The sequence below is a fragment of the Anarhichas minor genome, unplaced genomic scaffold (genome assembly GCF_050575085.1).
Source record: "Anarhichas minor isolate MPS153535 unplaced genomic scaffold, ASM5057508v1 ptg000067l, whole genome shotgun sequence".
NCBI classification, from domain to species: domain Eukaryota; kingdom Metazoa; phylum Chordata; class Actinopteri; order Perciformes; family Anarhichadidae; genus Anarhichas; species Anarhichas minor.
Window position 1 is genome coordinate 4,559,689 of NW_027466513.1, and position 26,537 is coordinate 4,586,225.

General features: G+C 41.2%; 1 protein-coding gene and 1 long non-coding RNA gene across 2 annotated transcripts; one reads left to right on the top strand and one right to left on the bottom strand.

Moving 5' to 3' along the window:
- Positions 1-1,200: 1,200 nt before the first annotated feature.
- LOC142934113 (lymphocyte-specific protein 1-like) lies at positions 1,201-13,610 on the bottom strand. The gene is made up of 9 exons (XM_076078518.1): positions 13,507-13,610; positions 12,541-12,564; positions 12,401-12,442; positions 11,862-11,893; positions 11,473-11,557; positions 11,240-11,380; positions 11,006-11,104; positions 10,372-10,477; positions 1,201-1,411 (listed from the first exon to the last, which is right to left on the bottom strand). The coding sequence occupies exons 1-9, from the start codon at positions 13,522-13,524 to the stop codon at positions 1,386-1,388; spliced, it is 573 nt and encodes a 190-aa protein (XP_075934633.1). The 5' UTR covers positions 13,525-13,610; the 3' UTR covers positions 1,201-1,385.
- An 8,613-nt stretch (positions 13,611-22,223) lies between these two features.
- LOC142934115 (uncharacterized) lies at positions 22,224-23,140 on the top strand. Its single transcript, XR_012947680.1, has 3 exons — positions 22,224-22,395; positions 22,541-22,823; positions 23,027-23,140. It is a non-coding gene; the product is annotated as an uncharacterized LOC142934115 (long non-coding RNA).
- The last annotated feature ends 3,397 nt before the right edge of the window (positions 23,141-26,537 follow it).

Sequence of the window (26,537 nt, forward strand, 5' to 3'; positions counted from 1 at the left end):
CACCCCCAAAGATCAGCTGGCATATGCAGACAGAAATAGAACAATACAGATACCTGTTGTTGTTCTTTTCATGAGCAGTTTTATTGTTATTTATGGTTTGTTTGCATGTTGTTCTTGTGTTTTTTTGTTCAGATTGTTGTTTGTTGTTATTATTGTAATTGAAAGTAGTATCTTTGTTGATTTGTTTTTGTAGTTTGCTGGTTTTCTTTTGTTTTTGTTCCCTTTTTTGTTTTGGATTTTAATTAAATTTGAGTTCGTTTTTTTACGGATCCCAGGAAGAGTAGCTTCTACCTCGGTAGTGACGAATGAAGATTCTTGTTAAATTAATTTAAAAAAGTAAATGTTTATTATAAAGTGAACAAAACCAACTGTAGAATGTCAGTCACATTTTAATATGAATTACTGTTTGTATAAGCTTTTATACATTACGTATGTCAAAATTCAGCTGCCGCTCAAACTGGAAACTAAACATGTCTTTGTCTTTTATAATCCTGAGCGCACGTTACATTTATTGTCAGTTAATTATGCTTCTAACCTTTGACCTCCCTCTTATTGTTTTACTTGTAATGCTAATGACAAAATAATTTGGACGCAATTCACTGCTTCTCAGGTTTTAAGTTTCTTTTCTTATGAGCATGAGCTAACTGCTGCGCCCCTCCTCCCCTCTGGAACCCGGTCACCCTCCTGGACCTGTCAATCATCCTCCTTTGCCTTCACTTTTATTTCCTGCAGAGGTCATTTTTAAATCCGACTGTCTCCTTGAGAGACTATTTTCATAAGTAGTTTGGCATCGTTTCAAAGCAGCCTTGCAATAAGCGACCGCTTTACATGCCTTTCTATTTCCAATAGTGACGCTTCTTGTAGCCATGCAGCATCTTCAGGACCCAATCAAGAGTTTGGAAACCTGCTAATGAGCCCGTTGTCACGACAGCTCAGAGTTTTCTAAAGCCAGCTGCAGACTTGTCTCGAAGCCATTAGCTTGGGTTAAATCAGTACAGTTGTAGAAGCAGCTGAGTACACGACACCGGGAACACAGTAGAAGCAATAATGAGCTCGCCTACACAGTGATTGACAAAGGAAGCAAACAGAGGAACTCACCAACGACTAAAGTATTGAGGAATTGAACATCAGGAATGTGTTTAATTGAAGTTATTTCATTGTAAGAAAAGATGTTTTACTGCTGAGATTATTATTCTACCTGCAAACAGAAGACAAAACTCACTATTTACTTCACTACCTTTGGTAAAAATAAATTTGTCATTACAACATGATTTAAGTACATTTCCAACCTAAAGCTTGAAATAAAGAGAATAATAAAGTGATAGTGAATATGGTTTGTGCAGCATCAAAGTTTTCATCATCCAAAATTGATCCAGGTCCAGGTTTCACAAATCTTCAAAGAACTGTCCAGCTGAAAAGGAGGAAAAACAACTTATTGTATTTGATTAAACACAATTGATGACCATAATCAAATATCTATTATATCCATAATAAAGAAAAAAAACCTCTGTATTGGAACAAAACTCCTCAATGTTTCCAACAACTGCCCACTGATAGAGAACATCCCACCACGCAACCAGAGATGTGCTCCGACGGCTGTTAAAGCAGCCGTGTGATGTGTCACCTCCTCATGAAACATTTGTTGGCTCTTGGCTCAGTTTAAGTCTTTTTTGGGAAACTTTGACTACAAATTATATTATAAGCATTTGTTTTGTTATCAAGCAAATATGATGAAACCAACTTTTACATGACAGGCCTCTTTTGATGAATAATTTGACCGTTTTGTGTCTGCTTTGCTGTTATTACATAAGTGGATTTTGGGCTGAAGATAATTAGACTGATGCGTCTCGTCTGTCTTGCAGGGGTCTAAAGAAATGCTGATGGAAGTCAGCTACGTTAACGGGCTGGAGCCTGACCTTTCCCAGCAGTATCCTCCGCCCTTACTGCCAAAACCAGGCAAAGACAACGCGAGGCTTCAGAAACTCAAGAAGAAGAGAGCCAAGAAAAAAGGGAGCCTCTCTCAGACGCCCGTCCCCTTTCGCTCCTGTTTGTCACCTGTCAACGAGGCGAGCACAGACCTCGAGCACAGCGACCAGTCCAGCCCACCAAGGACACCGGATTCGGTCTACATTGAGGACCCTTCAGTGTCCAGTTTCCCCTTTGAATGTCTCTACGATCACTCTGCATCTGCATTCCCTCATCCTCGGAGCAGCTCCTATGGCCGAACTGGCAGCTTCCCCCCTCTGTCCTACATAGCTCAGATCAGGACTTCTGAGGAGCAGGTGGCTCCGCTGTATGAGTGCTCCTCTTTTTTATTCGATGACGTGACTCCTTTCATGATGCCACCTTCGGTTTCACCACCCCCATCACCACCCGAGCGGCTTCCAGCACCAACTCTTCCCTCTGCTTTCAATTTAAACATGACACCAAATTCCCATGGGTTAGTCACAACAGTCCCTTCGGTCGCTGTGTCGCAATGCAGCACTAAAATATCAACTCACAGCCTGACCCTATCCCCAGCCGCCCCTCACTGTGGTCCAGGCCCGGGACCTTCTCCGGTTGCAGACCTACCTCCTCTTCCAGTGCTGCTATCAGTTCCAAACACTCAGACACAACCTTTTGTTCCCAGCCAGAGGGAGACAAACGCCGGTTCAAAGGATAACCCTGAGAGCCAGACGTCGTCCTGGACTGCCAGACCTACCAGTAATGGCAACTTTGTTCCAAGCCAGATGTCCCCTGAGATAACAGCCTCAAAAATATCCCTTGTTGAAGCAGTTAAAGAGACAAGGCCCGACGCCATTGAAAGCAGGATTTATACATCGAAGGCAACGTTTTATGAGATCTCTAAACCTCCCTCCATCCAGGACCTTACAGCAATAAACCCAACCTACCAGGGAGCATCGTTTTCTGACGTATACAGAAAGAAAACAGCTGTGTCAGTGGTGAAATCTGATCAGAAATGGAATGCGTCCATGTCCCAATGTGGAAGACCTAAGACTCCCTCTTCTACACCAGCTCGAGTGTCCACGCCCTTTATTGAAATATCCAAACCTAACCCACTTTTATTTGCTGCTTTCAAGTCCTCCCAAGATCTACAAGCTCCTGCAATTCCCAACGAAGCTCCAAGACAGAAATCAGCGATTCAAACCAGTGTTATAAGTAAACCTCCGTCTGCCGCAGAAGAACTGAAGCGGACTGATGTTAATCACATTACTGCTATCAAACAAGCCAGCAATTATGAAAAGATGGAGACACAAAGGAGTATGATAAATCTAAGCTTTGCCAATACTGATCTGTACCCAAGGGAGAACTTGGCATCAAGTATGATTGCACTTTACTCTGCTGTGGTAAAACCAACACTAATAAAACCAGTCATCCCAAAACTACAAACAAACCAAGTTTCTGAAAGTGAGGCTTCCTCTTTGCCAAAAGTCCCATCATTTTTGTCTTCTGTACCAAATACTCTCAACCCTACGCCAGTGATTTCAATTGAAGCACCACCAAGTCCAACCCCCCTGTCGTCCCCTTATCGTCCCCCTGGGGTCGATGCACGTAAGTCTTTGTTGTCACTATTGGAGAATCAAATGCCATTAGCGACCTCAAAGCACAAATCCCAATCGACATATTACGGGCTTACTCCATCTGAGTATGCAGCCTATGGAGGGATAAGGACTAAAGCATCCCATCACAGCCCTGCAACCCGCAGGTTTAATGGAACCTCTTCGAATAAAACACAGTCAGACGTAACTGTAAACGTGTCAAAGTCTGATGCAACACAACAAATCAATGGACATCAAGATCTTCCGTCTTCGGTGGAGATTTCTGTTGCAAGCATTTTACAACCTCCAAGGGATTTTGAGGATCCAGCGGAACGGATCGTCACACGTAGCGAAGATTTGTTTGAGGAAACTCAGTCTGCAGCTCAAAGTATTGGAATACAATCACTTAAAACATCTAGCGTGGACACAATAAAACCTGAGCTTCCCCTTGGCTTGTCACAGAACACAATGCAACAATCCACAAGTGATGTATCCACACCAAAAGCCTCATACTCTGAGGATCCAATACCAATGTCTAAAGCAGGTGAGCCAAACACACAAAGTGTGGCACTATTTTCTATAGAGGCAACGAGAAATACGACTCCATGCCTGACTGATAGCAATGGTCTGTCGAGTTCTTCCTCACCCTTAGTGAAAGTAAAACCAAATGTTGAAAAACAGCGTAGTTTAAAAGGGATGGAGAAAGGTTGCAATCTTGAGAAAACACCTACAAAAGGAGAATCCAAGGTCACAAATGCCAAACAACAGTCAGGACACGTAGACATATCTCCGGTCCAGTCTTTCAAAACTCCCGGTGGAGTCAGTCCATCAACAGCAAATGGTCTCAATGTCCAACCCACTGCCAAGCCTGTTAAAGACCTAGCTGATCGTAAAAACCTGGTTGTTCCGTCTCCTGCCACAGATTTAGAGCCCAAATTCTCTGGGAATGCCATCATAAATGGTGTATTAATCTTAGGAATACAACAAGCCAACAAACTGGTTTCGGAAAAAACACTGTCCAGTAAAGTGGCTGCTGAAGCGGTTTTACATAAACAAAGTGAAGAAGTTACTCTACTCAATAAAACAAACACGGGGAACATTTTGCCTTCTGTGGCTCGTAATACCGAACTTATCCTCAACAAAACAAACACTGAGGCCCAATTCTCAAAAATATTCTCCAAAGAATCAATTATCGCTACCACAGGATCAGTTTTGCAACATGAGCCTGTCACAGCATCTGTATGTTCTGCACAGTGTAGTCTCAGCACAGTATCTGCAGCGGTCCAAAGCACAAAATTCCCACAACAGATTTGCACTGAAACTAAAATTCACAGGAATAATCAAACAGTAGGACACAAGATTCATTTGCCAGGAGAAAGTCTCACTTTGAAATCTTCTCAAGCATCAAGTGCACCAAATACACCTGCTGTTAATGGTAATTTAGTGGGAAGACCTAACACAGAACCCAAAATACCTGACCTTTCTGTCAATGCAACCAAATTACCCAACATTTCAGGCGTTAAATTCCCTTCACATATGACCTCCAATGTGCCCACAAAAGAGCTCCCAAAGCTCACCAAAACTATTGAGAATGTACTTCTAAACACACAGAGTGGCATATTATCCAGTGGCCAAGATAAAGTTATTCAAAGAGAAAATCTCTACACAAACTCAAGAAGAGCTACAGTAGCGTCCACACAAGTAGTTGGAACCAGCCATAACATCCCTGCTAAAGACGCGATAGTGTCAAGCCAAGTCAATACAGAACCTAAACTCCCCACTTATAATAATATCGACACTAACAGAGTCGGCAACTCAACCGTGGGCACAGAACTGCAATCACAACTCACCAATGGAAGAGTGAGTTTATTGACTGGGAAAACACCAACAGCGTGCCCCAGTGTAGCTATTATAGCAGAAAACATTCAAACAAAATGTGTTATTGAAACAAGACCAGCTTCTAATCTTTTAAAAGGAAACACAGTGCTGAACACGCCTAGCAGTGAAAACAAACTGTCTGCAGGATTGAAGTGCTCCACAGACTCGGTCTCACCTGCACAACCAGGATGTTTAGAGACTATTCAACACGGCGGACCTGTTGCAGAAATTGCCCACTCCAACAAATCCAATTCAGGCAGCAATATTCACGTCCCCAACAAGCCTCATACAGAATCCATTATGCCTATGATGACAGACCCAGCAGTGAGCATTAAACCATCATTTAATACTGTACAGGTTATTAAAGCTACCATGCCATCTAGCCCTGCCATGAGGCATGTCACACCAAAAAGCCCTCAGCTGAGATTAGACGGACCCGAGAGTCTACCTGCAACAAAACCAGCCATCAGTGCAAAACCTGTTTCTGTCCCTGTTGCTCGAACAAGAATCTACACAAAGTCAAAAGCAGATGGTAAACAGATCGCCAACGTTCTTGCAGAGCACAGATCGTCTGAGACATCGGCATCACAAAGTACAACTAAATCCACTGTAAAAGAACAATCCCCTTTCATTCAGCCAATAGTAGTCAATGACTCTGGAGCAAGTCTCCCTACAAGAACAACACATTCTGTAACGTCTAAGACTGAGACAACAGTTTCCTCTTCTTCTGGTTATGCCATGGCTAACAGTATAGAACAGCAAACCATTGCAAGTCAAATCACGTTGTCTGGAGATAAAGTTCAAACGTCTGTAAATTCGGTGAGCTCTCAGACTGGAGTGAAACAATTTAGGCAATCTGTCAGTGAAACAAATAAATCTATAGAAACTAACGTTCACACTCTACATACCGTCTCACACACTCATTTAAATAACCACACTGCCACAAATATTCAACCTCTTGTTGAAGCCACCAGAGATGCTAAAGCCCCACTTATCCCTCCTCGAGTAACTAAACCTTGGAGCCAAACAAGAGCCTCCCCTTTACCAGACGCAAGACTGCGTAATACACCTACTCAACGCTATACTCCAACCTTGCCCCAGTCTCCTCAAACTCCAGTCTCTTTAAACCATACTACAGAAAATAAACCTTCAGTCATCATTAAAGACCAGACAAACAATCCCATTACACCTCTTCGAAGTAAAACACCCACTAGCACCGATCAGCCCTCTGCTAAGTCGATCACAGAGAATATCTCAAAACCAACCACAACTAAAGACGTTTCAGTCCTGGCTAACAGTGCAGAGGTAGAGGTAATTTCCCAAATGCAAAAGAGAAAAAGACACCGAGCAAAAGATTCCAGTAAGGAAGGAAAAGTATCCTCACTGAACGCTAAAACTAACCCTTCCATCCAATCTGCCGATCCTGTTTCAACCAATAAACCTACTCTAAAAGCACAACTTCCCACTAAGCAGATAGAATCAAGACCTGTAAAAACAAAATCCTCAAAGCCTTCCCCCGATCCAGTCCAGATTAGCGTGCACACCAGTAACATTCAGACTTCGACAAAGCTACCAGTAGAGAATATTTCCCCTGCAAAGCCAGCAACAGATACTGTCATGAAACCGTCCATAGTAAAAGCCGCTGTGATTGACTCTGCCACTCCTGCCTCTCTGCCTCAGGCCTCAGTCTCAGTCAAACCTCCATCCCCAAACAGAGGAATGTCACCGCCATCTCAGCAAAAAACTGGACTCAAAGACAAGGACGTTGTGAGGACCAAATCTACAGCTGCGCCGACGGAAGCCCCGACGGTCGAACCCTCCACGAAGTCAGCGACATTAACTGCATCTTCAACTGCTGACAAGAAGGCCGTGACGGCGGACACATCCCGTCCATCCACTGAGGCTAAAGCAGCACAGAAGCCGAAAGGCCTTAAGGGTAAGCTCAGCGGATGGACACGGCTCAAGAAACACATGGTCGTTGAGCCAGAGGAACTTTTGTTTCCAGAGCAGAATGCCCAATCTCAGGTCGATTCCAGTGGCAGCAATGAGAAAACAGATGAAGGTGGTGATAAGTCATCGGCAGACCAATGTGCTAATCAGGAAGTGCTTAACAACAAAGACGGTCCCATGGGGTTAAAGATGTGGGACGTCCTCCTCTTTCAGATGTTCTCTACCAAAGACCGAATTATGCACCAGATCAACGCCAACAAGAAAGAATCAGATAAGAAAAAGGAACCTAAAGACAAGCAAGGAGAAGTTCCTTCTTTTGTCAGTCGCCTGCCGATTCTGTTGTACAGCCCCCGTTTTGATGCCAGGAAGCTAAAAGAGGCGGCAGAGAAGCCGCTCTCGAAGATATCAGCAGTGTTTGAAAAGGGGCTGATAAAACGCAAATCGCAGGAAGACGAACACAAGGACTTCAACAGGAAAGCAAGAGGATTTGGTTCAAGGAAAACTACAGATATTTAAGATAAAGATGCAATGATCTCAGATAGGTGTGAGAACCTATCTGAGAAAATGAATCAGTAGAGGGAATTTGGAAGAAAATAGATATTAAACAATTTGTTGATTTATTTCACAATTAAATTCATTTTAGAAATCAGTCCTGCATTGAGGAGGAAGATTATTCTTGAGGGTAAAAAGGACTAAAAGTGTAATTGATAACTGATAAACTTGCTAAAAGAAAATTCATCCCTTCATCAAATAAGGACTTATATTTCTGATATTTTCATCAGCTGTGGTTATTTAGGATGCATAAGTCTATGAGTTAGCTGTTAAAGCATTTACATGTCAGAAATAATTACAGTTACAATTAATACAGCTGTGGCATCTTTGCACTTTTAATAAAATCTAATAAGGATGTGACTTGACACAAGAAACAGAAATAATGCAAAGAAAGAAAGGAACATTGCTGTGCAACACTACTTTGTTAGATTGTTATTGTTTCATTTGATGGTAGCCTAGATGTAGTGTAATGCAGAGAGAAGATTGTTTCATTTGACATGTTCTACCTTTTTCTATTTTTCTAAACAGGCTTTTAGTGTACACCGCTGGTAGGCAGATTGTAATCTCTGTAATAAATAGGGCTTTTACATTCCTGGAACAACAGGGCAGATGGATTTTGAAAGAAGGAAAAGCAGAGCTGGATGAAGGGTGAAGGTCCAGTCAGAGCAGATTTAGGGTTCTGGAAGTCAGGTAAGGATGGAAACGAAGCAGCTGAGGTCTGGGCTTTTGATTGGGGCAAGAAACTACAACCACACAGGCTGGTACATCTTGGGGCTGGGCAATATGGACAATACTACTATGATGCCTAAAAGATCTTCTTCTGATATCAGTATATATTATTGTATATTGTCTGCTCAGGCTTTTAGGTGCTTAGGTGATGTTTTTGTTTTTTGTTTTCTAGTGGCTCTCGGGAAGTAATGTTGGGTTAATTGGTTCACCACTTGGGCTTTGGTTGAAGTATCTTAACAATAAAACTAATTGCCAATACATGTTGTACAAACATTCATGGTCCCCAGAGGACGCATCCCGTTGACTCTGGTGAACAGCTGACTTTTCATCTGGCACCATTTTAATTAGTTCAATACTTTGGATTATGATTCAATACATGAAGCACATTCCCATCAGTTTGGTACTAATTGGAAGATGTTAGCATGCTAACACAGTAGCCTAATGGTAAACGTTGCTTGTTAAACATTAGCATGTTTGCATTGTCACAGTGAGAACGTTGGCATGTTTGGGAGAAAACTGAGATTATAATTAAAGCTTTTTGGTGTTATTTTGAGACGATCACAGAATACTGTTGACCAAGCCCATCCCAACATTAAAATCATTCCACAAGCCACAAGCTACAAGCTAATCTGTCAGTTGAGGAAAGTAGATGAAGACCGACTGAAACGAATGTTTATGTTTATCCGTGAAAATCTCTTCTGTGTTGAGATCCATTATTTTCCAACGGTGATGATATGAACAAATGAACTTGATGGATTGTAATTTCTTGCCTCGTGGTGGATCGTCCAGGACTTGTGAAAACAATGTCACTGAGTTTAGATTGTAACGAGGATGAAGAAGTGAATACCAAAGAATGATAAATGAATGATGATGATGAAGATGCCTGCAGTAGGAAGACAGACTAACCGACAATGGAGTGATAGCTGGAGAAGACGTTCATGGCGGGTGTGATGTTTCACAGCTCTGAAGGATTTTGATGCTGCCGTAGAATGTGTTTGCATGTTGTTGATATTTTGACCCTTTTTGTCTCTATTTCGGGAGTTTAAAAATGTGGTGTTAACCCCAGATGACCATCATGATGTGAGGGGGACTTGACCCCTAAGCTAACCACAGCCCCATTTATCACACTGATGCTTAACATAAACTAAAACTTTAACACTTTTGTTCACTGTGTGATTCTCAACGATGCATAAAGTTCAATGTGAAGCTCTCGTCTTGTATTTCTCCATTTTGAATCACAGGATAAGCTAGAGAACGGTGACGCACCACAGCTAACATGAATAAACTAGAGTGTGTTTGTTCATGTGGATGAAGAAACTACGGTGAGGCTCACATTGATGCATTTTAATAGTTTTTATAACAACTTTTTTTCCATTGTTCAATTGTTGTTCCATTGGTTATTTGGGTTAAATTAAAAAAAATTATCTTTTGAATATAGAAAGAATAATTAAATCCCAAACTTGTAATAGAATATAATAGACAAATCCAATATCAGTCTATTATATTCATAACTTCTCTTCAGATGAATGAAATAAACCAGTTTTGCAGATTAAACTATTTATGGTGTTATTAGCAAATAAGTCATTAAATGAAAAGTTTAAAGAATTTAAAACTAAAAATATGTAAACAGGTTACAATCTAAACATGTTGCACATTATTACAGACTAAAATGAATGAATGAATGAATGAATGAATGAATGAATGAATGATTGAATGAACTCACCTGAAGGGCAGTTTGCGTCCTCACTGCAGTCGTTATCACCAGAAACCTTCTCGTACTTGCCGTGACGCGTCACCACAAACTTAAATCTTTTACCAGAGGAGCTCTCCTGAAATTCAGTTGATGAAGCTTCATCAGAGACAAATTCACAAACATTTAACGTGTAACTTCAGTGTTTCTGACATCCTCCCCTTCATCTTAGTAGATATTTCCTATTAATGCCTAAAGATTACAACCATCTCCCAGTAAATAAGATAACAGCAGTTTACAGTTATACATGTTACAATTAATCCTTGATTTCAGTTATAGAAGCTGGAAGAGTTTTGCTTTTGTTTGATTTGTAACTGATTTATTATATTTATTTATTGAAGTATTATTTTATTTAAATCCTCTCTGATGGTGAACGCAGCCACAGGGAGGCAGACTGTTACTGACTGCTCTGTTTAACTGAGCTGAGATGATTTACAGCAGAGGAAAAGATGCTGGTTCTGGTTCCATGAAACAGAAGAAGGAACAGAGAGGAACGCTTATTGAAAATGTAAGGAAGTTATCAGACAAACAGAGTTGAGGAGAAAAGGCAGAAACAAACAGTTGTTGTGAATTTTTGCCGAATGTAAAAAGTGAAATCCTGACTCACCGCTGGTCTGGAGGGCGAGCTGCACCGGCTCCCGTCTTCACCTCCTTTCACCCACTGATTGATGAGATTAGCCACACCCACTTTTAAACCATCTGCATCCTGAGCCAGAGAAGAAGAAATATGCATGAAACCAACAACAGCAGCAGCAGCATGAAACATCCTCATAGGAACTGATCAGAGTGATGAGTCGTTCTGTATCAGCTGTGCTGACATCATAAGGCTGACGTCATTCACCTTAGACGGGGAGACTGAGACGGCGTTCTGGCTCCAGGCTTCTCCGGCCTCGAACAGGCTCTTCTTGGAGGAGACGGGTTCGGTGGGACTCGTCAGGTCCGTCAGCGCCTGACTCCCAGATCTGCCTTCCTTTGTGGAGACCTGCAAGAAACAAAGTGAGAATCAGGACGGTTAGATGAAAGCACTGGGATGAGGGTTTACCACAGAAGAAGAGTAACTCTTTGGGGTTTTACCTCGAGAGCATGTGTGTACATCTCCAGTTTCTTGTCGATCTTGGAAACAGCAACAGGTGGCATCGTCTTCTTTATGTTACTGCTGCTTCAGAAGAATGTAGAAATAATATTAATGTTAATAATAATAACTTTATTTATACAGCACCTTTAAAAACAGAGTTTACAAAGTGCAAAAACAAGGCAATGATAACAACAACCGAAAGCTCAGTGAGACAGTCGATACGATTAAAATAAACTGAGAAATTAAATTAAATAATTTAATAAAATCAACAAATACACGTTTTTTTCCACCTGCAACTACATTGGAATATTTAATTTTGGGAACATTTCCAACAGGTGAAGATTTGTTCAGTTAATCTTTTAAATCACACAAACAGACACACACTCACCTTCTCCTCAGAGACTCGGTTCTCTCTATGATCTAAAGAAACCAGAATGAAGACGTTCTCTGATTAAAACACACACTAGAGAAATGAGCAACAGAAACACAGAGTTCAGACCTACACACAGAGAGTTACAGTATGTTCCCTTTATGGTTTAAAAAACAGAGACTCAATTAAAATGTTACTTTATTCAACTTTCCAGCAAACTCGCTGATCCTGTTTCAACAGACCGACACAAGTTTTATCACATGAGACAACATTTGCTATATTTTCCAAAAGAGACTTTGTGTCTGTTTACGTGATTGAGCTTTGAACGACACAAGGTGGAAATATTTGTATTATTATTATTATCATCATTATAATTAACAATAATAATGATAATGATGATATAGTTGGTAATTAATTCAACAGTTGACAGCTAATAGATTCATTGTTGCAGCTCTAAATAATAATAATAATACAGATAAGACATGTTGGTCATAAAACCCTGCTAGCAGTAACTTGACCTGCTTCTTCCCTGACCCCTGACCTCAGGCTACACTCACCGAGCATTTACTGTCTGTTGAGAGTCTGTTGTTCACTTCATCCTGTAAAGAGACACAGATTACTGCAGACTACGAGAACAACTCTGACAGTAAACATGAAGTGTGACTTTGAGCTCAGTTCAAACATGAACAGGACTTACTGGGTAAAACTGAATGAGGAGTTTCTGGAGGAACAGCCGGGAGCATGAAGGAGACACAACATGGTTAACATGACTCAACACAACATGGTTAACATGACTCAGCACAACATGGTTAACATGACTCAACACAACATGGTTAACATGACTCAACACAACATGGTTAACATGACTCAACACAACATGGTTAACATGACTCAACACAACATGGTTAACATGACTCAACACAACATGGTTATCATGACTCAACACAACATGGTTATCATGACTCAACACAACATGGTTATCATGACTCAACACAACATGGTTAACATGACTCAACACAACATGGTTATCATGACTCAACACAACATGGTTATCATGACTCAACACAACATGGTTATCATGACTCAACACAACATGGTTAACATGACTCAACACAACATGGTTATCATGACTCAACACAACATGGTTATCATGACTCAACACAACATGGTTAACATGACTCAACACAACATGGTTAACATGACTCAACACAACATGGTTATCATGACTCAACACAACATGGTTATCATGACTCAACACAACATGGTTAACATGACTCAACACTATCATTTCACCATAATTCATCACATTATCCTGATACATTTATTGGTTTTATAACATAAAATGGGAAGAAGGTGGTATTCTTCCACAGCTAAGAGGCAACACCCTCATTTCAACAGGGAACTATCCGGTTCATGGGAAATGTAGTTTTAGAGGGAAAGCTCCTGCATCTACATCAGTAAGTCATTGTCTGGGCTCCTGTTTCTAAGTATGACAGGCCTAGCAACAGTAGTGAAGGTTTGGTTAAAGGTTGTTAAATGCTGCTGCAGAATGGCAGCTCTAAAATTATGCTTTATGGCAATCCTTCCTTTAATTTGGAGAAAGAAAAGTGAGACAATCTGTAAAACTTTATTGTACAGACCCCCCTGTGGTTTGATGAGATACCTTGAATGTGGGGCTCATGGGGCCGTAGTTTAACGGCTCCTCGCCTTCACTGCTGCAGCAAAGAGAGGCTGCAGATCTTCTGTTCACCTCCTCACTCCTCCTGCTCTCCGTCAAACTCTAGGACACCAACACACAAACAAATATTACCAGTTCATAAGCAGAAGTCTGATCAATCGGGAAAAGTCAATACAAGCATTGTTATGAATATTTAATTGTGTTAAACATTATAATCTGGGGAACGGTTATCCTTAATACCTGTTCTTTCTCTGGTTTTTACTTTAAAAAATACGTCTTCACACTGCTCACCCTGGTTATTTTGTGGCAAAACACTAATAAAACACAAATAAAACACTGGCAAACCACTGGTGCTAAAAGCAGGAATTTGTTACCACATCTTACATCATCGCTGCTCTCGTCAGGCTGCGCGTCTCATTTCCACACACGAGAGCCAAAGCTGCATTCTTTCACTTTTATTACTTTCAGATTTGAAGCCAAAAATCTTTTTTTTCATGCATGCATGTGTTTAATTAAATGGTATGAAACGCTGGGAGAAACACATTTGGCGTTGTGCAAGCTCACTGCTGCTTCGTAGTTGAAGTATTTTCATCATAACACCACACAATGTGAAAGAGTTGGACATAACCTACAATATACATTTTAGATCCAGTCATGCAAGTAAAAATGGAAAGTTTGTCGACAAGTGGACCATAAAGGTACCCTGCAGTGCTACAATAATAACAATATAATAAACTTTATTTTAACTTTAAAGTGGCTTTACATGGTTGCACCAGGATTAAAACCAGGAATATCTGCTTGGGAGTCTGAATGTGCTCAACAAATAATCAAAACATCTTCTGAGCAGAACTCACAGTTTAGCCTGAGGATAATGTTAAATAATGCTCATAAAGTCTGCAAACAGCTCCTCCTCTGGGGATCATGAATGTAGTCAATACATTCTATGGTGATTTCACCTTTATATCTTCTTATATCTGGTATAAAGACATTGTGGTGTGATTGTGGAGCTACAGGTAATGTCATCTAGTCAACAAAAACATTAGGATTTGTCCTCTGGGGACCATGAATATCTACAGTACAATTCATCGGTTTTCAGGACACCTTGCCAAAGACTGAATTGTTTAAAATGTATTAAATAATTAATTTAATTCATCCTCTGGTGACCATGAAAATATCCAAAATCTGAACGGTGGTTTCAAATATAATTTGGTGTGACTAAGATGATGGACGATGGAAACCAACTGACAAATGTCCTCTTTAGGTCTGGGGGTAAGAATTACAGGTACAAGTAAAGGTAGCAGTAGAGGTAGTAGTAGTATTAGTAGCAGTATTATTGCAAAGCAAACCTTGTCTGGCATCCTGTGGTCTTCCTCCTCCTCCTCCTCCCGGTGTTTCTCCTCCCTCCTGAGATGGAGGTCTTCCTTCTCTTCATGTGTGAAGCTCAGTTCTTCTTCCTCCTGATCATCTTCATCTCTGGGGCTCCGTATGGTTTCTGCTGACTCCCTCTGCGGAGCAGCCTGCATCTCTTGGACCTCCTCCTGCTGCACCTCCTGCTGCACCTCTGCATCCACCCTGCAGGCCCCTCCACTGTGGAGGAGGAGATTTAACTGGTTAATAAGGTGGAAGTCTCACGGCAGTCACAAAATGCAATCTATCGGTTTCGTTTACATGGTTTTTCTTTTGGGATGACATTACGTTTAAACCAAAGTTGTGTTCAGGCAACAAAACCACTTGGTAAGGTGAAGGAAAAACATCATGGTTGGCCTCAAAATAACTTCATACAGATAGGTGTAGGCAACAAAACCACCAACAGTTAGGTTTAGGCAACACAACCACCAACAGTTAGGTTTAGGCAACAAAACCACCAACAGTTAGGTTTAGGCAACAAAAACACCAACAGTTAGGTTTAGGCAACACAACCACCAACAGTTAGGTTTAGGCAACAAAACCACCAACAGTTAGGTTTAGGCAACACAACCACCAACAGTTAGGTTGAGGCAACAAAACCACCAACAGTTAGGTTGAGGCAACAAAACCATCAACAGTTAGGTTTAGGCAACAAAACCACCAACAGTTAGGTTTAGGCAACACAACCACCAACAGTTAGGTTGAGGCAACAAAACCACCAACAGTTAGGTTGAGGCAACAAAACCACCAACAGTTAGGTTTAGGCAACAAAACCTCCAACAGTTAGGTTTAGGCAACAAAACCACCAACAGTTAGGTTGAGGCACCAAAACCATCAACAGTTAGGTTGAGGCAACAAAACCACCAATAGTTTGGTTTAGGCAACAAAACCACCAACAGTTAGGTTTAGGCAACAAAACCACCAACAGTTAGGTTGAGGCACCAAAACCATCAACAGTTAGGTTGAGGCAACAAAACCACCAACAGTTAGGTTTAGGCAACAAAACCACCACCATAAAACATCAACTTGGTGTTGAACACCCGCCTTCTGGTTGAAAATCCTGTTTGTTGGACCCATCCATCTCCCCTCCCGCCTACCGATAGTCGTCTTTTTCGATATTATAAAGTACATCACTTGCTCTGACTGTTGCTTAGTCAGGTGGATGTATTTAATTTGTGTGTCCACCATGAATAAGGCTCCTAATTGACTTTCCATTGGTATAATTTGTCCTGAGCGATACAAACACAGCTTACACTGAGCAAAGAGAAAAGGGAGATAAAGAGTGCACACCATGGCCTCATCGTCCCCGCCACCAGGTAGGACGTCCTGTCTGCTGGTTGGCCGACGGCGTGCTGCAGCCTGGCGTCCTGAGACAGGAAGACCGTTGAGCTGTACGACATCCTGACTTCCTTTCTGTCGACGGACAACTAAAAACAAACCAAAAGCAAAGCGGGTAACATCTCTACTGTTATTACTGTCTTTATTTTCCTATTGAATATTTGAACAACACAAAGGGTCGACCGCCATGCTAGCACCTCCGTGACGTTGTACTTTGGCACGACGGCATTATGCTAACATAAACATGCTAACGTGCTAACAATGACAATGCTAAAACACTGATGTTTAATAGCAGGTATAATGCTAACCATTTTTACCATCTTAGTGTAGAATGTGAATTGTTTCGTGACAAATTAAATTTTTGGACCCGATGATGGCGCTCGAACTGAACCACATTTCACGGTAATCCATCCAATAGTTGTGAAGGCATTTCAAACTGAAAATCGTAACGCAGAAAAAAACAAATGCCCAACCCAGTGGTATTATCAGTGTTTGTTGGATTGCAACACCAGATTGCAACACCAGAAAAAGATTGTAGTATCAAAAGCCCCATTTGCAAAATGTTGTGTGTGACTGGGCCGCAGGGCCGTCGCAATAACCGCAGTATTGCAATACCGTGCTGTTGACGAGCAGCTGTCTGTTAAGTATTTCCTTTTTTGAATTCTTTGCAATGGGAGCGCTGGGTATTCACAAAGATTATAAAAGTTTATAAATGTTAAGCTTTGGATAGAACGCTTTGTTCCTCACCGTCACTTTTTTACCCAGCCGTCCAATCCCGATGGTGGAGAGGCGGGACAAACACTACAAAGACCAACCGTCACATCCTCCATATAGACTCGCTTTTATGTGATTTCGTCTTTTTACCGTTTTTCTGTAAAATGTTGTTTTTACTATTTCATTTTATTTAATTCATGCGCTTTAGGTTTGTTCTTATCGTATTGATTGGTTTATGTATTTCCTCCATTGTACTGTTTAATCAGAGTTTAGCTTGTCTTGCAGTTATGTCGTTATGTTGCAGTGCTTTGTCTGTCAAAGCACTTTGTAAACTTTGTTTTAAAGGTGCTATATAAATATAGTTATTATTATCATTATTATCATAATTACATAGGCTTCACGTGCTGAACAACAACAATGGACAACAACAAAGGAGGAGAACTGAATACACAGACCGGCGGTCCGTCCTCTCTCCATTCATGCTTCTTCTTCTTCTCTATTCGTGCCGTCAGTTTGACCTTTGTGGATATTTTGTATCATATCAACAAGACACAGACAAAGCGTCTCAGCTCAAAGAAACCCTGCGCCTCATTGCCCTTCTGTGTTATGCATTAAATAATTCAACCTTTGTCATTTAAAAAGCAACAATATACCTGATAATAACCTTGCAATAAAGCTTATTTATAAAGCACTAAAATCAGGATACATGAAACAATAACACATCATAACACGCTGAATATGAGACACAGCCAGAACAATAGAGACAAGCTCCATCTAAAACCCCAGTGTTCACCTTCTCTGGAGGTCTTGATGAAGCTTCCTGATACCGACTGCTTCTCTTGGGCTCACATCCCTCCTGCTCTTCCTCCTCTTCACCCTCCTGCCGTTTCTCCTCTTCAGGCTCTGGTTTCCACCGTTGTGTTAAAGGTCTCTGCAGCCCGGCCCTGCAGACATCCTGCACCTCCTGCTCACTACGATTCTCCAACCTGTGGCTCCAGTCGCTGAAGCCCTCGTCCTCCTCCAGAACCAGGCAGCACCGGGGCTTCAGCGCCTCATCCGACCTGAGGGGAACCAAGTGGACAACCGTTGACAGGAAGTGGAGTCAAGCCATTGGTCGGAAGTTTTATTTTGAAAGAAATGCAGACGTGATACAACCATGTCAGTGGTTCAGAGGATTGAAGGTACTTTCTAGCTTAAATTGGTAAAAGCAAAGATCTATTTATGATTCTGGATGAACACTAAAAAACTCAGAGACAATTCACTTTCATGAAGTGGAAACACACTGTGAGTTAAAGTTGTAAGACGAAAACACAGACAACTCCCAGACCTGTCAATCACCGTGTAGCCCCGCCCTAAAGCATCCCCTGCTTTATGGTCTGTTTGACTCTAAATGGACCATAATGTACTAAATGAACATCATGCTGTATTGAAGAAGACTTGAAACTAGAGATTGAGACCATAAACTCATGTTTACAATGTTTACTGAGGTAATAAATCAAGAGAGAAGTAGAGTCATTTTCTCATAGACTTCTATACAACCAGAGGAGTCGCCCCCTGGTGGACACTAGAGAGAATGCAGCTTTAAGACATGAAGCTTTGGCTTCACTTTTTAAAACCATGTTTTTCTCATCTCCTCCATCTTGTTTTCCCAAAATGTGCTACATGCTCAAACTCCAGATCTGGATGATGAGTGATGCCACTGGTCTGGTTGAAAAGATTCTCAGAATCTAAATATGGTGCTGCACACGGTGAGAGAGTTTGTCTCCTGGTGCTGCTGGTAAACCGAGCGTCACCCAAAGGTCTCTCACATGGCAGAGTGTTGATGCAGGCGGCAGACCTGCAGCTTCAGGCTCCAACAGAGACGGTGCCCATGGAAACAATAAACAGAGAGGCAGTGAGGCTTCCTGTTCAGCTCAGGTCAGCAGACTGGACCTCATCAGCACTAACTGAACACCTAAAAGCTGATGTTTTTTTGGGAGAAATTAAGTGGTTTCTAAATGTTAGCTGTGTGTTTAACTTTCATGTAATTCAGGGGATTCATCACACGCAGTCACACTGTTGGCTGAACAGTGCAAACACAGTTTCTACTGGTGTTTTATAAGTTAAAGGTGTTTTATAAGTTGAAGTTGAGTTTAATCTGAAATGTAGCGGATCCTTTTTGTTTATGACTCTATATTCAGTCCCTTCTGTTAGCAGGGAGTCTCAAAGACTGCTCAACAAATTCCACTCATACTGGGTGAGATGCAGCATTGGGAGGCTGTTGATGAACAGATTTATGTTTTGACAAATGTTTTGGTCCAAAATGAATCTTTCAGCAAGAGTCATGTTTTTATTTTGCAAATAAAATACTTAGACAAAATGTTTTCATTATCTTTTTCCTCCCTGGATTCATTGCAAAAAAAGATTAAACAGTTAAATCACTTGATGCAAGAAGCTACACATACTCACAATACAAACTCATTCCTTTCTTACAGTGTTTTATTTCGGCCGGTGTTCTTCATCATTTAATGAAACATTTGCTGTCGGATCTTCAGAGTCAGCATGTTACAGTAGATTAGTGTGACTCAAATCTCCAGCCAGGAGGAACCGTGAAGCTAATGATTCAACCAGCGAACATCACAAGTGAGCTGCATCACAGTCTCATGAGGACATTTCCCCTCGAGGGACGTCACGTCTCCGACTGATCAAACACAAAACTGATGCGGCAGCTCGTCCACCTGCAGCATCGCTGGAGTCTTTTCCCCTGTGATCAGCACTGAAGCTGATTTACACTCAGCTGTAAACATCGAGGACAGTTTCACACAAACTAAATGGTCACCCCACCAACAAAGCTCAAAACAAAAGGACTCAAAGACATCTGTCCAAACTGAGCTTCTATGCTAATGATGCTTAATGTTTGATTGATCTGTTGTTCACGTTTCTTCAGTCTGTGCATGAAGGAACTAGAATAACCGCCTCACGGTTGAATTCCTCCATCAAACAGTCAAATTGTAGTTTACATCCATGTCTGTCCAAAATGTCATCAAGTCATCAATGTATCCTGTTAGACAATTGTGTGAAACTGTCATAATTGTCATATGAATTCTTGAGTAATGGTTGAAAATGTTTGTACCAAATTTGAAGAAACTCTCTTCAAGCGTTGCTGAGATATCGTGTTCACAAGACTGGAGCAGAAAGACGAACACATGTCGCAGAACAATTGAGGCAGAACAATGTACATAGAGACGGGGAGATAGAAACTACTTACAACAAACTATATTTAGAAACAAATGTATGTTATCTGCATCACTTTGACTGAGACTGAAGTGAATCTACGGCCACGTGACAACAAGCAGGTTGGGCTCGTCTCATCCAGCATTCTTAGCTCGACGTACAAAAAATAATGCGCCATAATTCGTAGATGTACCAGAAGCACTTCCGTACTTATTTCAATTCAAACGACAATCTTTTCTTTAAGTAGTTTTGTTTAAAAAAACTAAACATAACAGTTGTTTTCCTGTGAAGACAGAACTTTATTTTGAAAAGACTGTCTGCATCAAATGTTGCCGGACTTTCGTAGGAAAACGCACGATAAAAATGAGGAGTGTTTTCACACGTTTTTCAAAAGATATCAGACAAACTGTTGCACGAGGACACGTTGAGCTGTCACAGTTGTATTTACATGGAGACATAATCCAGCTGCAGCGTCGTGTACTCACTCTGTGTCGTGTGGGAGCTCGTTGTGTTGGGGGGCCTCCGGACAGGAGGGGCCCCCTTCTCCTCTCTGCGTCTCCCTGGATCTCCTCCTTCGCTCCCGCTCCACCTCCTCAGCATCCTCCTGGCTCCGCTGGGCCGTCACACTGCAACCAACATGGAGACCGACTGGCTGTTAACACACTCATAAAACACCCCAAAAAAGACTTATTTAAGAAGTTACACATGCAGGAGACGTTAACATCTCAGGGGCTCCACGGAGACGTCTTAACATATAACGTTCCTGTTATTCCCCTTTAGTAGCTGTAAGGTCAAGAAAATGATATTGACTGCTGAGGAAGTATCCTCATACAAAGATTCGTCTGATATTTTACCAAAATATGTTGCACAAAAATATTTTTTGTGCGTTTTCCTACTAAAGTCCAGCGACACGTTACATGAATAGTCTGCATGATAAACTTCTGTCTTCACAGGAAACAAAGTATTTATTTAAGCCAACAAAACTGCTTAGTTAGGTTTAGGCCACTGAACTATGTTGTAGTCAAACTGCTGAGTTAGGTTTAGGAAAAGATCGTTAATTGGAATTACTGGAATTGCTGTTAAATTGAAATAAATCATCGTTGACTTCTCGTTTCACACGAGGAACGAACTGCGGTCTCCTGAATGAAAGATCTCCCCTCCCCCCCAGTGAGTGCTTTTGCGGTCTTTATACTTTCTCGTTCATCCAAACCCACATTTATTTTAGGGCTGCATGATTCTATCAAATATAAATATTGTTCATGTGTTGTGCATCATTTCATACGTGCATTTCTCAAAGTGAATCCAGACATATTTGCTGTCTTTGGACGTTTTAAATAATTTTGTTGGTTTGACCAATGCATCTTTATCCTCGTCATTATATCACGTCACTTTACGTCACTTTACGTCACTTTACGTCACTTTACGTCACTTTCAATAATGGCCCCATACACAACCTCCCTTCCTCTGCGTGGAGCTCGTTATTGGTCCCTTCCATTGCTAATACATTCACGGTCCTTTCAGATCATCCATTTGAGCATCAACCGTGCAAAATCATCCACATTACAGTTTTTCTCAATTGCTAAAACACTAAAACCCATTGGCTGAACAAAGTTCTCAGTTGCCTGAACTCATTTAGCTAATTGTGCAGTCTGTTGTCAATACCTTAAACTATTTCACTTGGTAAAACACAATTTGCAGATCTCACTTAGACTTTTCAGCAAAACTCTAAACACATTCTGCACTCTAATGCACATGTCATCCATACTGGTAAACACAAGTGGCAACAAACAAATACAAATAGAGAACACATGTCATTGATTAAACACAATCACTCAAAATTGATTTCACTTGTATCAAATGATGTGACACAACCAATATAAGCCAGTTTAGAGAGCAAACAGGTGGTTGAAGGTGGGAAGGAGAAAGTCTGAGAATGGATAGAAGAAACAATGTGAGAGGACGAGGACAAGTGCATATGCGAGGTGGGCGACGAGGAGGAAGAGGAGGAGGGCAAGAAAGAGGAAGAGGACGAATAGGAAGAGGAAGACAAAGAGTGGAAATATCTGATGAAATTCGAGCAACAGTCATAGACCATGTTATAGTCCACGGACTGACAATGAGGGAAGCAGGACTTAGAGTGCACCCCAATTTGAGCCCATTTTCTGTGTCCACCATAGTGAGGACATTCAGAGAAGAGAACAGGTACAGTATGCTACTGTGTTTTTGTAATTGCAAATTTACTGTACTACACTATATGCAGCTGTTTCAATAGACATTTGTAAAGTTCATCACTGTATGTATTGTACTGCATGAATATTTTTTGTAACTGCACATCTACTTTTTGTAGAACTGCAAGGCTGCCACATGCAGGTGGAAGGAGAGCTATATTCACTCAGGAGCAAGAGACCGTTATAGTGGGCATGGTCCTTCAAGATGATTTAATACGACTCAGAGAAATCCAGGAACGAGTGATACAAGACAACACACACTTCCAGGGAATCGACAGTGTGAGCATTTCCACAATTGACCGTGTCCTCCATCGTAACAGGATACGAATGAAACAAGTATACAGAGTACCTTTTGAGCGCAACTCACCAAGGGTGAAAGAACTGCGAGCTCAGTATGTGCAAGTAAGTGTACATTCAGACACATTTAATGTAACCCAGATTGTCTACAGTACTGCCACATACTATGTGAATGACATTACTCTTCAGTACATACAATGTATGTGAATCAGAAGTGCATACAGTAGGCCTAATTGAACTCTACAATATAGCACTGTCTCTGTACAACTTACTAAATTCTACATACATTATATTGTATTCCTACACAGACAATATTTGACTTGGAATCCTTGGACAGACCCCATGAGTTAATCTTTGTCGATGAAGCAGGCTTCAATCTAACAAAGAGGAGAAGGAGAGGCCGAAACGTGATTGGACAGCGGCCACTGTTGAAGTCCCTGGTCAACGAGGTGGCAATGTCACAATCTGTGCTGCTATCAGCAACCATGGTGTTCTACATCACCATGTTACACTCGGGCCATATAACACCCAGCATCTTCTAAGATTTCTGGCCAATCTAAGAGATATTTTATTTGAGCAGCAGGGTCAAGAGCTAAATGAGAATCCCATTCCCACTAATGTGATAGTGCTGGACAATGTCAGTTTCCACTGAGCTGCTCAGGTAAGGGAATGGTTTAACATCAATGGTCAGTTTGTGACCTTGTACCTCCCTCCATACTCGCCTTTCCTGAATGCGATTGAGGATTTTTTCTCCTCATGGAGATGGAAAGTGTATGATAGACAACCCTACACCAGAGTAAATCTGCTGCAAGCCATGGAATTAGCCTGTGGTGATATAGGTGAGGAATCATGTCAGGGCTGGATACGGCACACAAGAGGCTTCTTCCCCCGTTCCCTCAGGAGAGAAAATATTGCTTGTGATGTCGACGAAGTGCTCTGGCCTGACCCAGCCCAAAGACAAGAAGAAGCACATTGATGACATGTTGACTCCTTTGATTTTTGTCCCTTTTACTGTCGGATTGTATACTGTAGTAGGCCTACAGTGCATTGAAGGCTGTATAATGTACAATAAACTAATTGTATGGCCTTGAACATCGTGCTTTCTATTTGTTACAGGAACAGTACTGACTGCTCAATAGATTTTGACTGGTTGCAGGTTCATATCAACAAAGAACAAGAATTACAGTATCAGAGACAAAGGACACGTTTGTGAGATGCAGGGTACAGTACTGTAAAAATAGGGGTACAAGGAGGAGGAAGAACAAAAGAAATTGCAAAGAGCAAAGCACAGTAGTAATTTCTGATCAATTTTGAGCTACTGTAATAGAACATGTTTTCATTCATATGAAATTTGTTTTGAGATTAAAAATCTACTTCTCCCTGAGAACTATATGTTTTGAACAATGTGTTTTCTATTTATTGGTGTATTGTTTACTGACTGCTTGATGGTGTATATTATTTTGATCACTTTGTTTATGATTTGAGAGCAGTGTTTGATTTTGAGCACAGGTAAAACTGTTTTGAGGCGAAAGTTTCATTTTGCAAGAGGATTCAGAGGTTTTGTAAATAGTGCTTGAAGATGAGGTTTTGTGTTTACAGTTTTGAGAAAATGGGTGACCGTTTCAAGAAATGTGTCTTAGCAATCGAGAAAAACTGTAACAAAATAAAATAGAAGTCTGTGGTTTTGGTTGCAGAACGCATGAACATTTAAATTAATTATCTTAATCTTTTTGTTATTTGGCAAGTGACCATGGTATAAGCGGCATAACGCCTGACGAGATGTCCATTATCAGAAATGAATGGACACTTTATCCCTTACTTAATGAACACCCTGCAGCCAATCAAAAGTGGAGGATTCACCTGAACCATGGTATGAAACAGTACATAGAAAAGTTTATCTGTGAGGATTTTCTTTATGTACTTAGAGTTTTTAAAAAGGGAAACAAATAGTTGTTCTTCTCTTTTCTAGAAAGCTCATTCAGTGCTCATGTTTCCAGAGGGAGGGACTTGATAACAATAACCCCTTTTTTATTGTCTGAGCACATCTGGTGGAGCTCTGGCCAGCTGCTGAGCTGTTCCACTTCATTTCAGTCTCCGGAGAGAAACAAAGAGAGAGAGAGGAGGAGGAGGAGGACGAGGAGGAGGAGGAGGAGGAGGCAGAAGATTGAGAGAGAGAGGCTGTCATCCAGAGGAGCCAGAACCTCATCATACTTATGGAGGTCTGGAGAAAATCTGATCAAAAAATTGGAAGAAGAAGAACTATGGAAATAATCAGTGAGCCAATCGGCTTGACATCACCCGTCTCTGGAGAACACCTGTTGGTTGAATACAAACCAGTTTTCCAAAGTGTGTCATTGTTTTTTTAAAGGATAATTATGGTTTTATAACTTGGATCATATCTTTGTAGATTTGTCCGTGATATCATTGTGATATCGGTGTAATCGCTCTGACTGGATGTCCGGCTGGGTCAGAAACATACAGTTCTTAAACCAACACTGAAGGTTAACCAAACTACTGTCAGTTGTAAACATCCATCATAGATTACAGACGGACTTCTTGCTTCAACTTTGACCCACTGCACTGACTGTCGTTCAGGTTTCCTGCACAATCATTTCACATTTACTCACTTTTACTTCCTAATAAAGTGGTTTACGTTGGTTTAACTGTTATAACAAGTTCAAAACCTTTCTGATGAACTGGAATGTTCCTTTGCAACTCATCATTTTCTGGATCCTTAACGATGTTAGAGATCGGGGAAAAATATCCACAGTCCTCGTTTTGTGCAATAATAGTTTCCAAAGCTTACAAGTTCTCATGAGGCTTCAAGTGTCCGAGTTAGACGATCAAGTGGATGTCTTCCAAAGTTACAGCCTTTTCTTGTGTTTTCTTGTTAACTGGAGTAGACGACCAGTAACCCAACGGGGGAATGTGGTACTAAAAGGAGAAAATCTCTAGATTTGATGAACTCCAGAGTACTGAGGCCTCGTATTGATTTAAAGGGACATGTCATGAAAAACTCATTCATTTGGGTATCTGGAGTTCATCAAACCAACAACCTATGAAATAAGACGATCCAGATCTGAAAAAAATGTGATTCAACAAGTCAATCAGATATGCCCCCCCCCCCCCCAGCTAGTGGGGGGGGGGGGGCCAGCTAGTCGCCAAAAAGTCTCCTTTGATTGGATTATTTTTTTGCAGGATGAGTCAACAAACATTTGAAATCGTAACTAAAGCCGAAGACGACTTCCGCTTCACTGGGACTCTTAAAGAGACAGGCGCGTCAACGGAGCGTTTGAGACAGACGGTGAATACAGGTATATTCAGACAGACAGTATGAGGGGGGGAAACGTTTTTTTAATATTAAAGCATGTTGACATGTTCTAGTAGAAACCCCCAAATACAAGTATGAACCTGAAAATGAGTGTGATGTCCCCTTTAAGATAAACTCTGCACAGAAGGAGGACTGGTGGAAGCAGGTTGTGAGTTTAAACGCTGCAGCAGCATCAGGGAAGAAAAAGCGGCCGAAGCCTTAAAGCTGGTCGCTTCTCATTACAAGATAAAACATGCAAACCATTAGCGTTTGTAATGCAGAGGCATTGACCCAAAAATATGATTAATTCTCCCAACATGTCAACCAGTCAGCTCATCAAACATTTGGCTGAATGACATCGGCACTAAAAAGGATACCCAAAGTCTGGAGCCGATGTCGTTGGTTGCGGCTGCTGGTGAGGACGCTGGCCGTGAGCGGCTGTGAGTCAAACATGCTGCGGTCATCATTATGTGGGAAAGTGACCTACATGAGATCAGACCCACTGGAGA

Excerpts from the sequence above, each read along its gene's own strand:
- LOC142934113 (XM_076078518.1), bottom strand. Across the intron at positions 11,105-11,239 it reads TCTCAGTCTCCCCGTCTAAG|GATGCAGATGGTTTAAAAGT; the intron begins GTGAATGACGTC and ends TCTCTGGCTCAG. Across the intron at positions 10,478-11,005 it reads GCTCGCCCTCCAGACCAGCG|GAGAGCTCCTCTGGTAAAAG; the intron begins GTGAGTCAGGAT and ends ACTGAATTTCAG.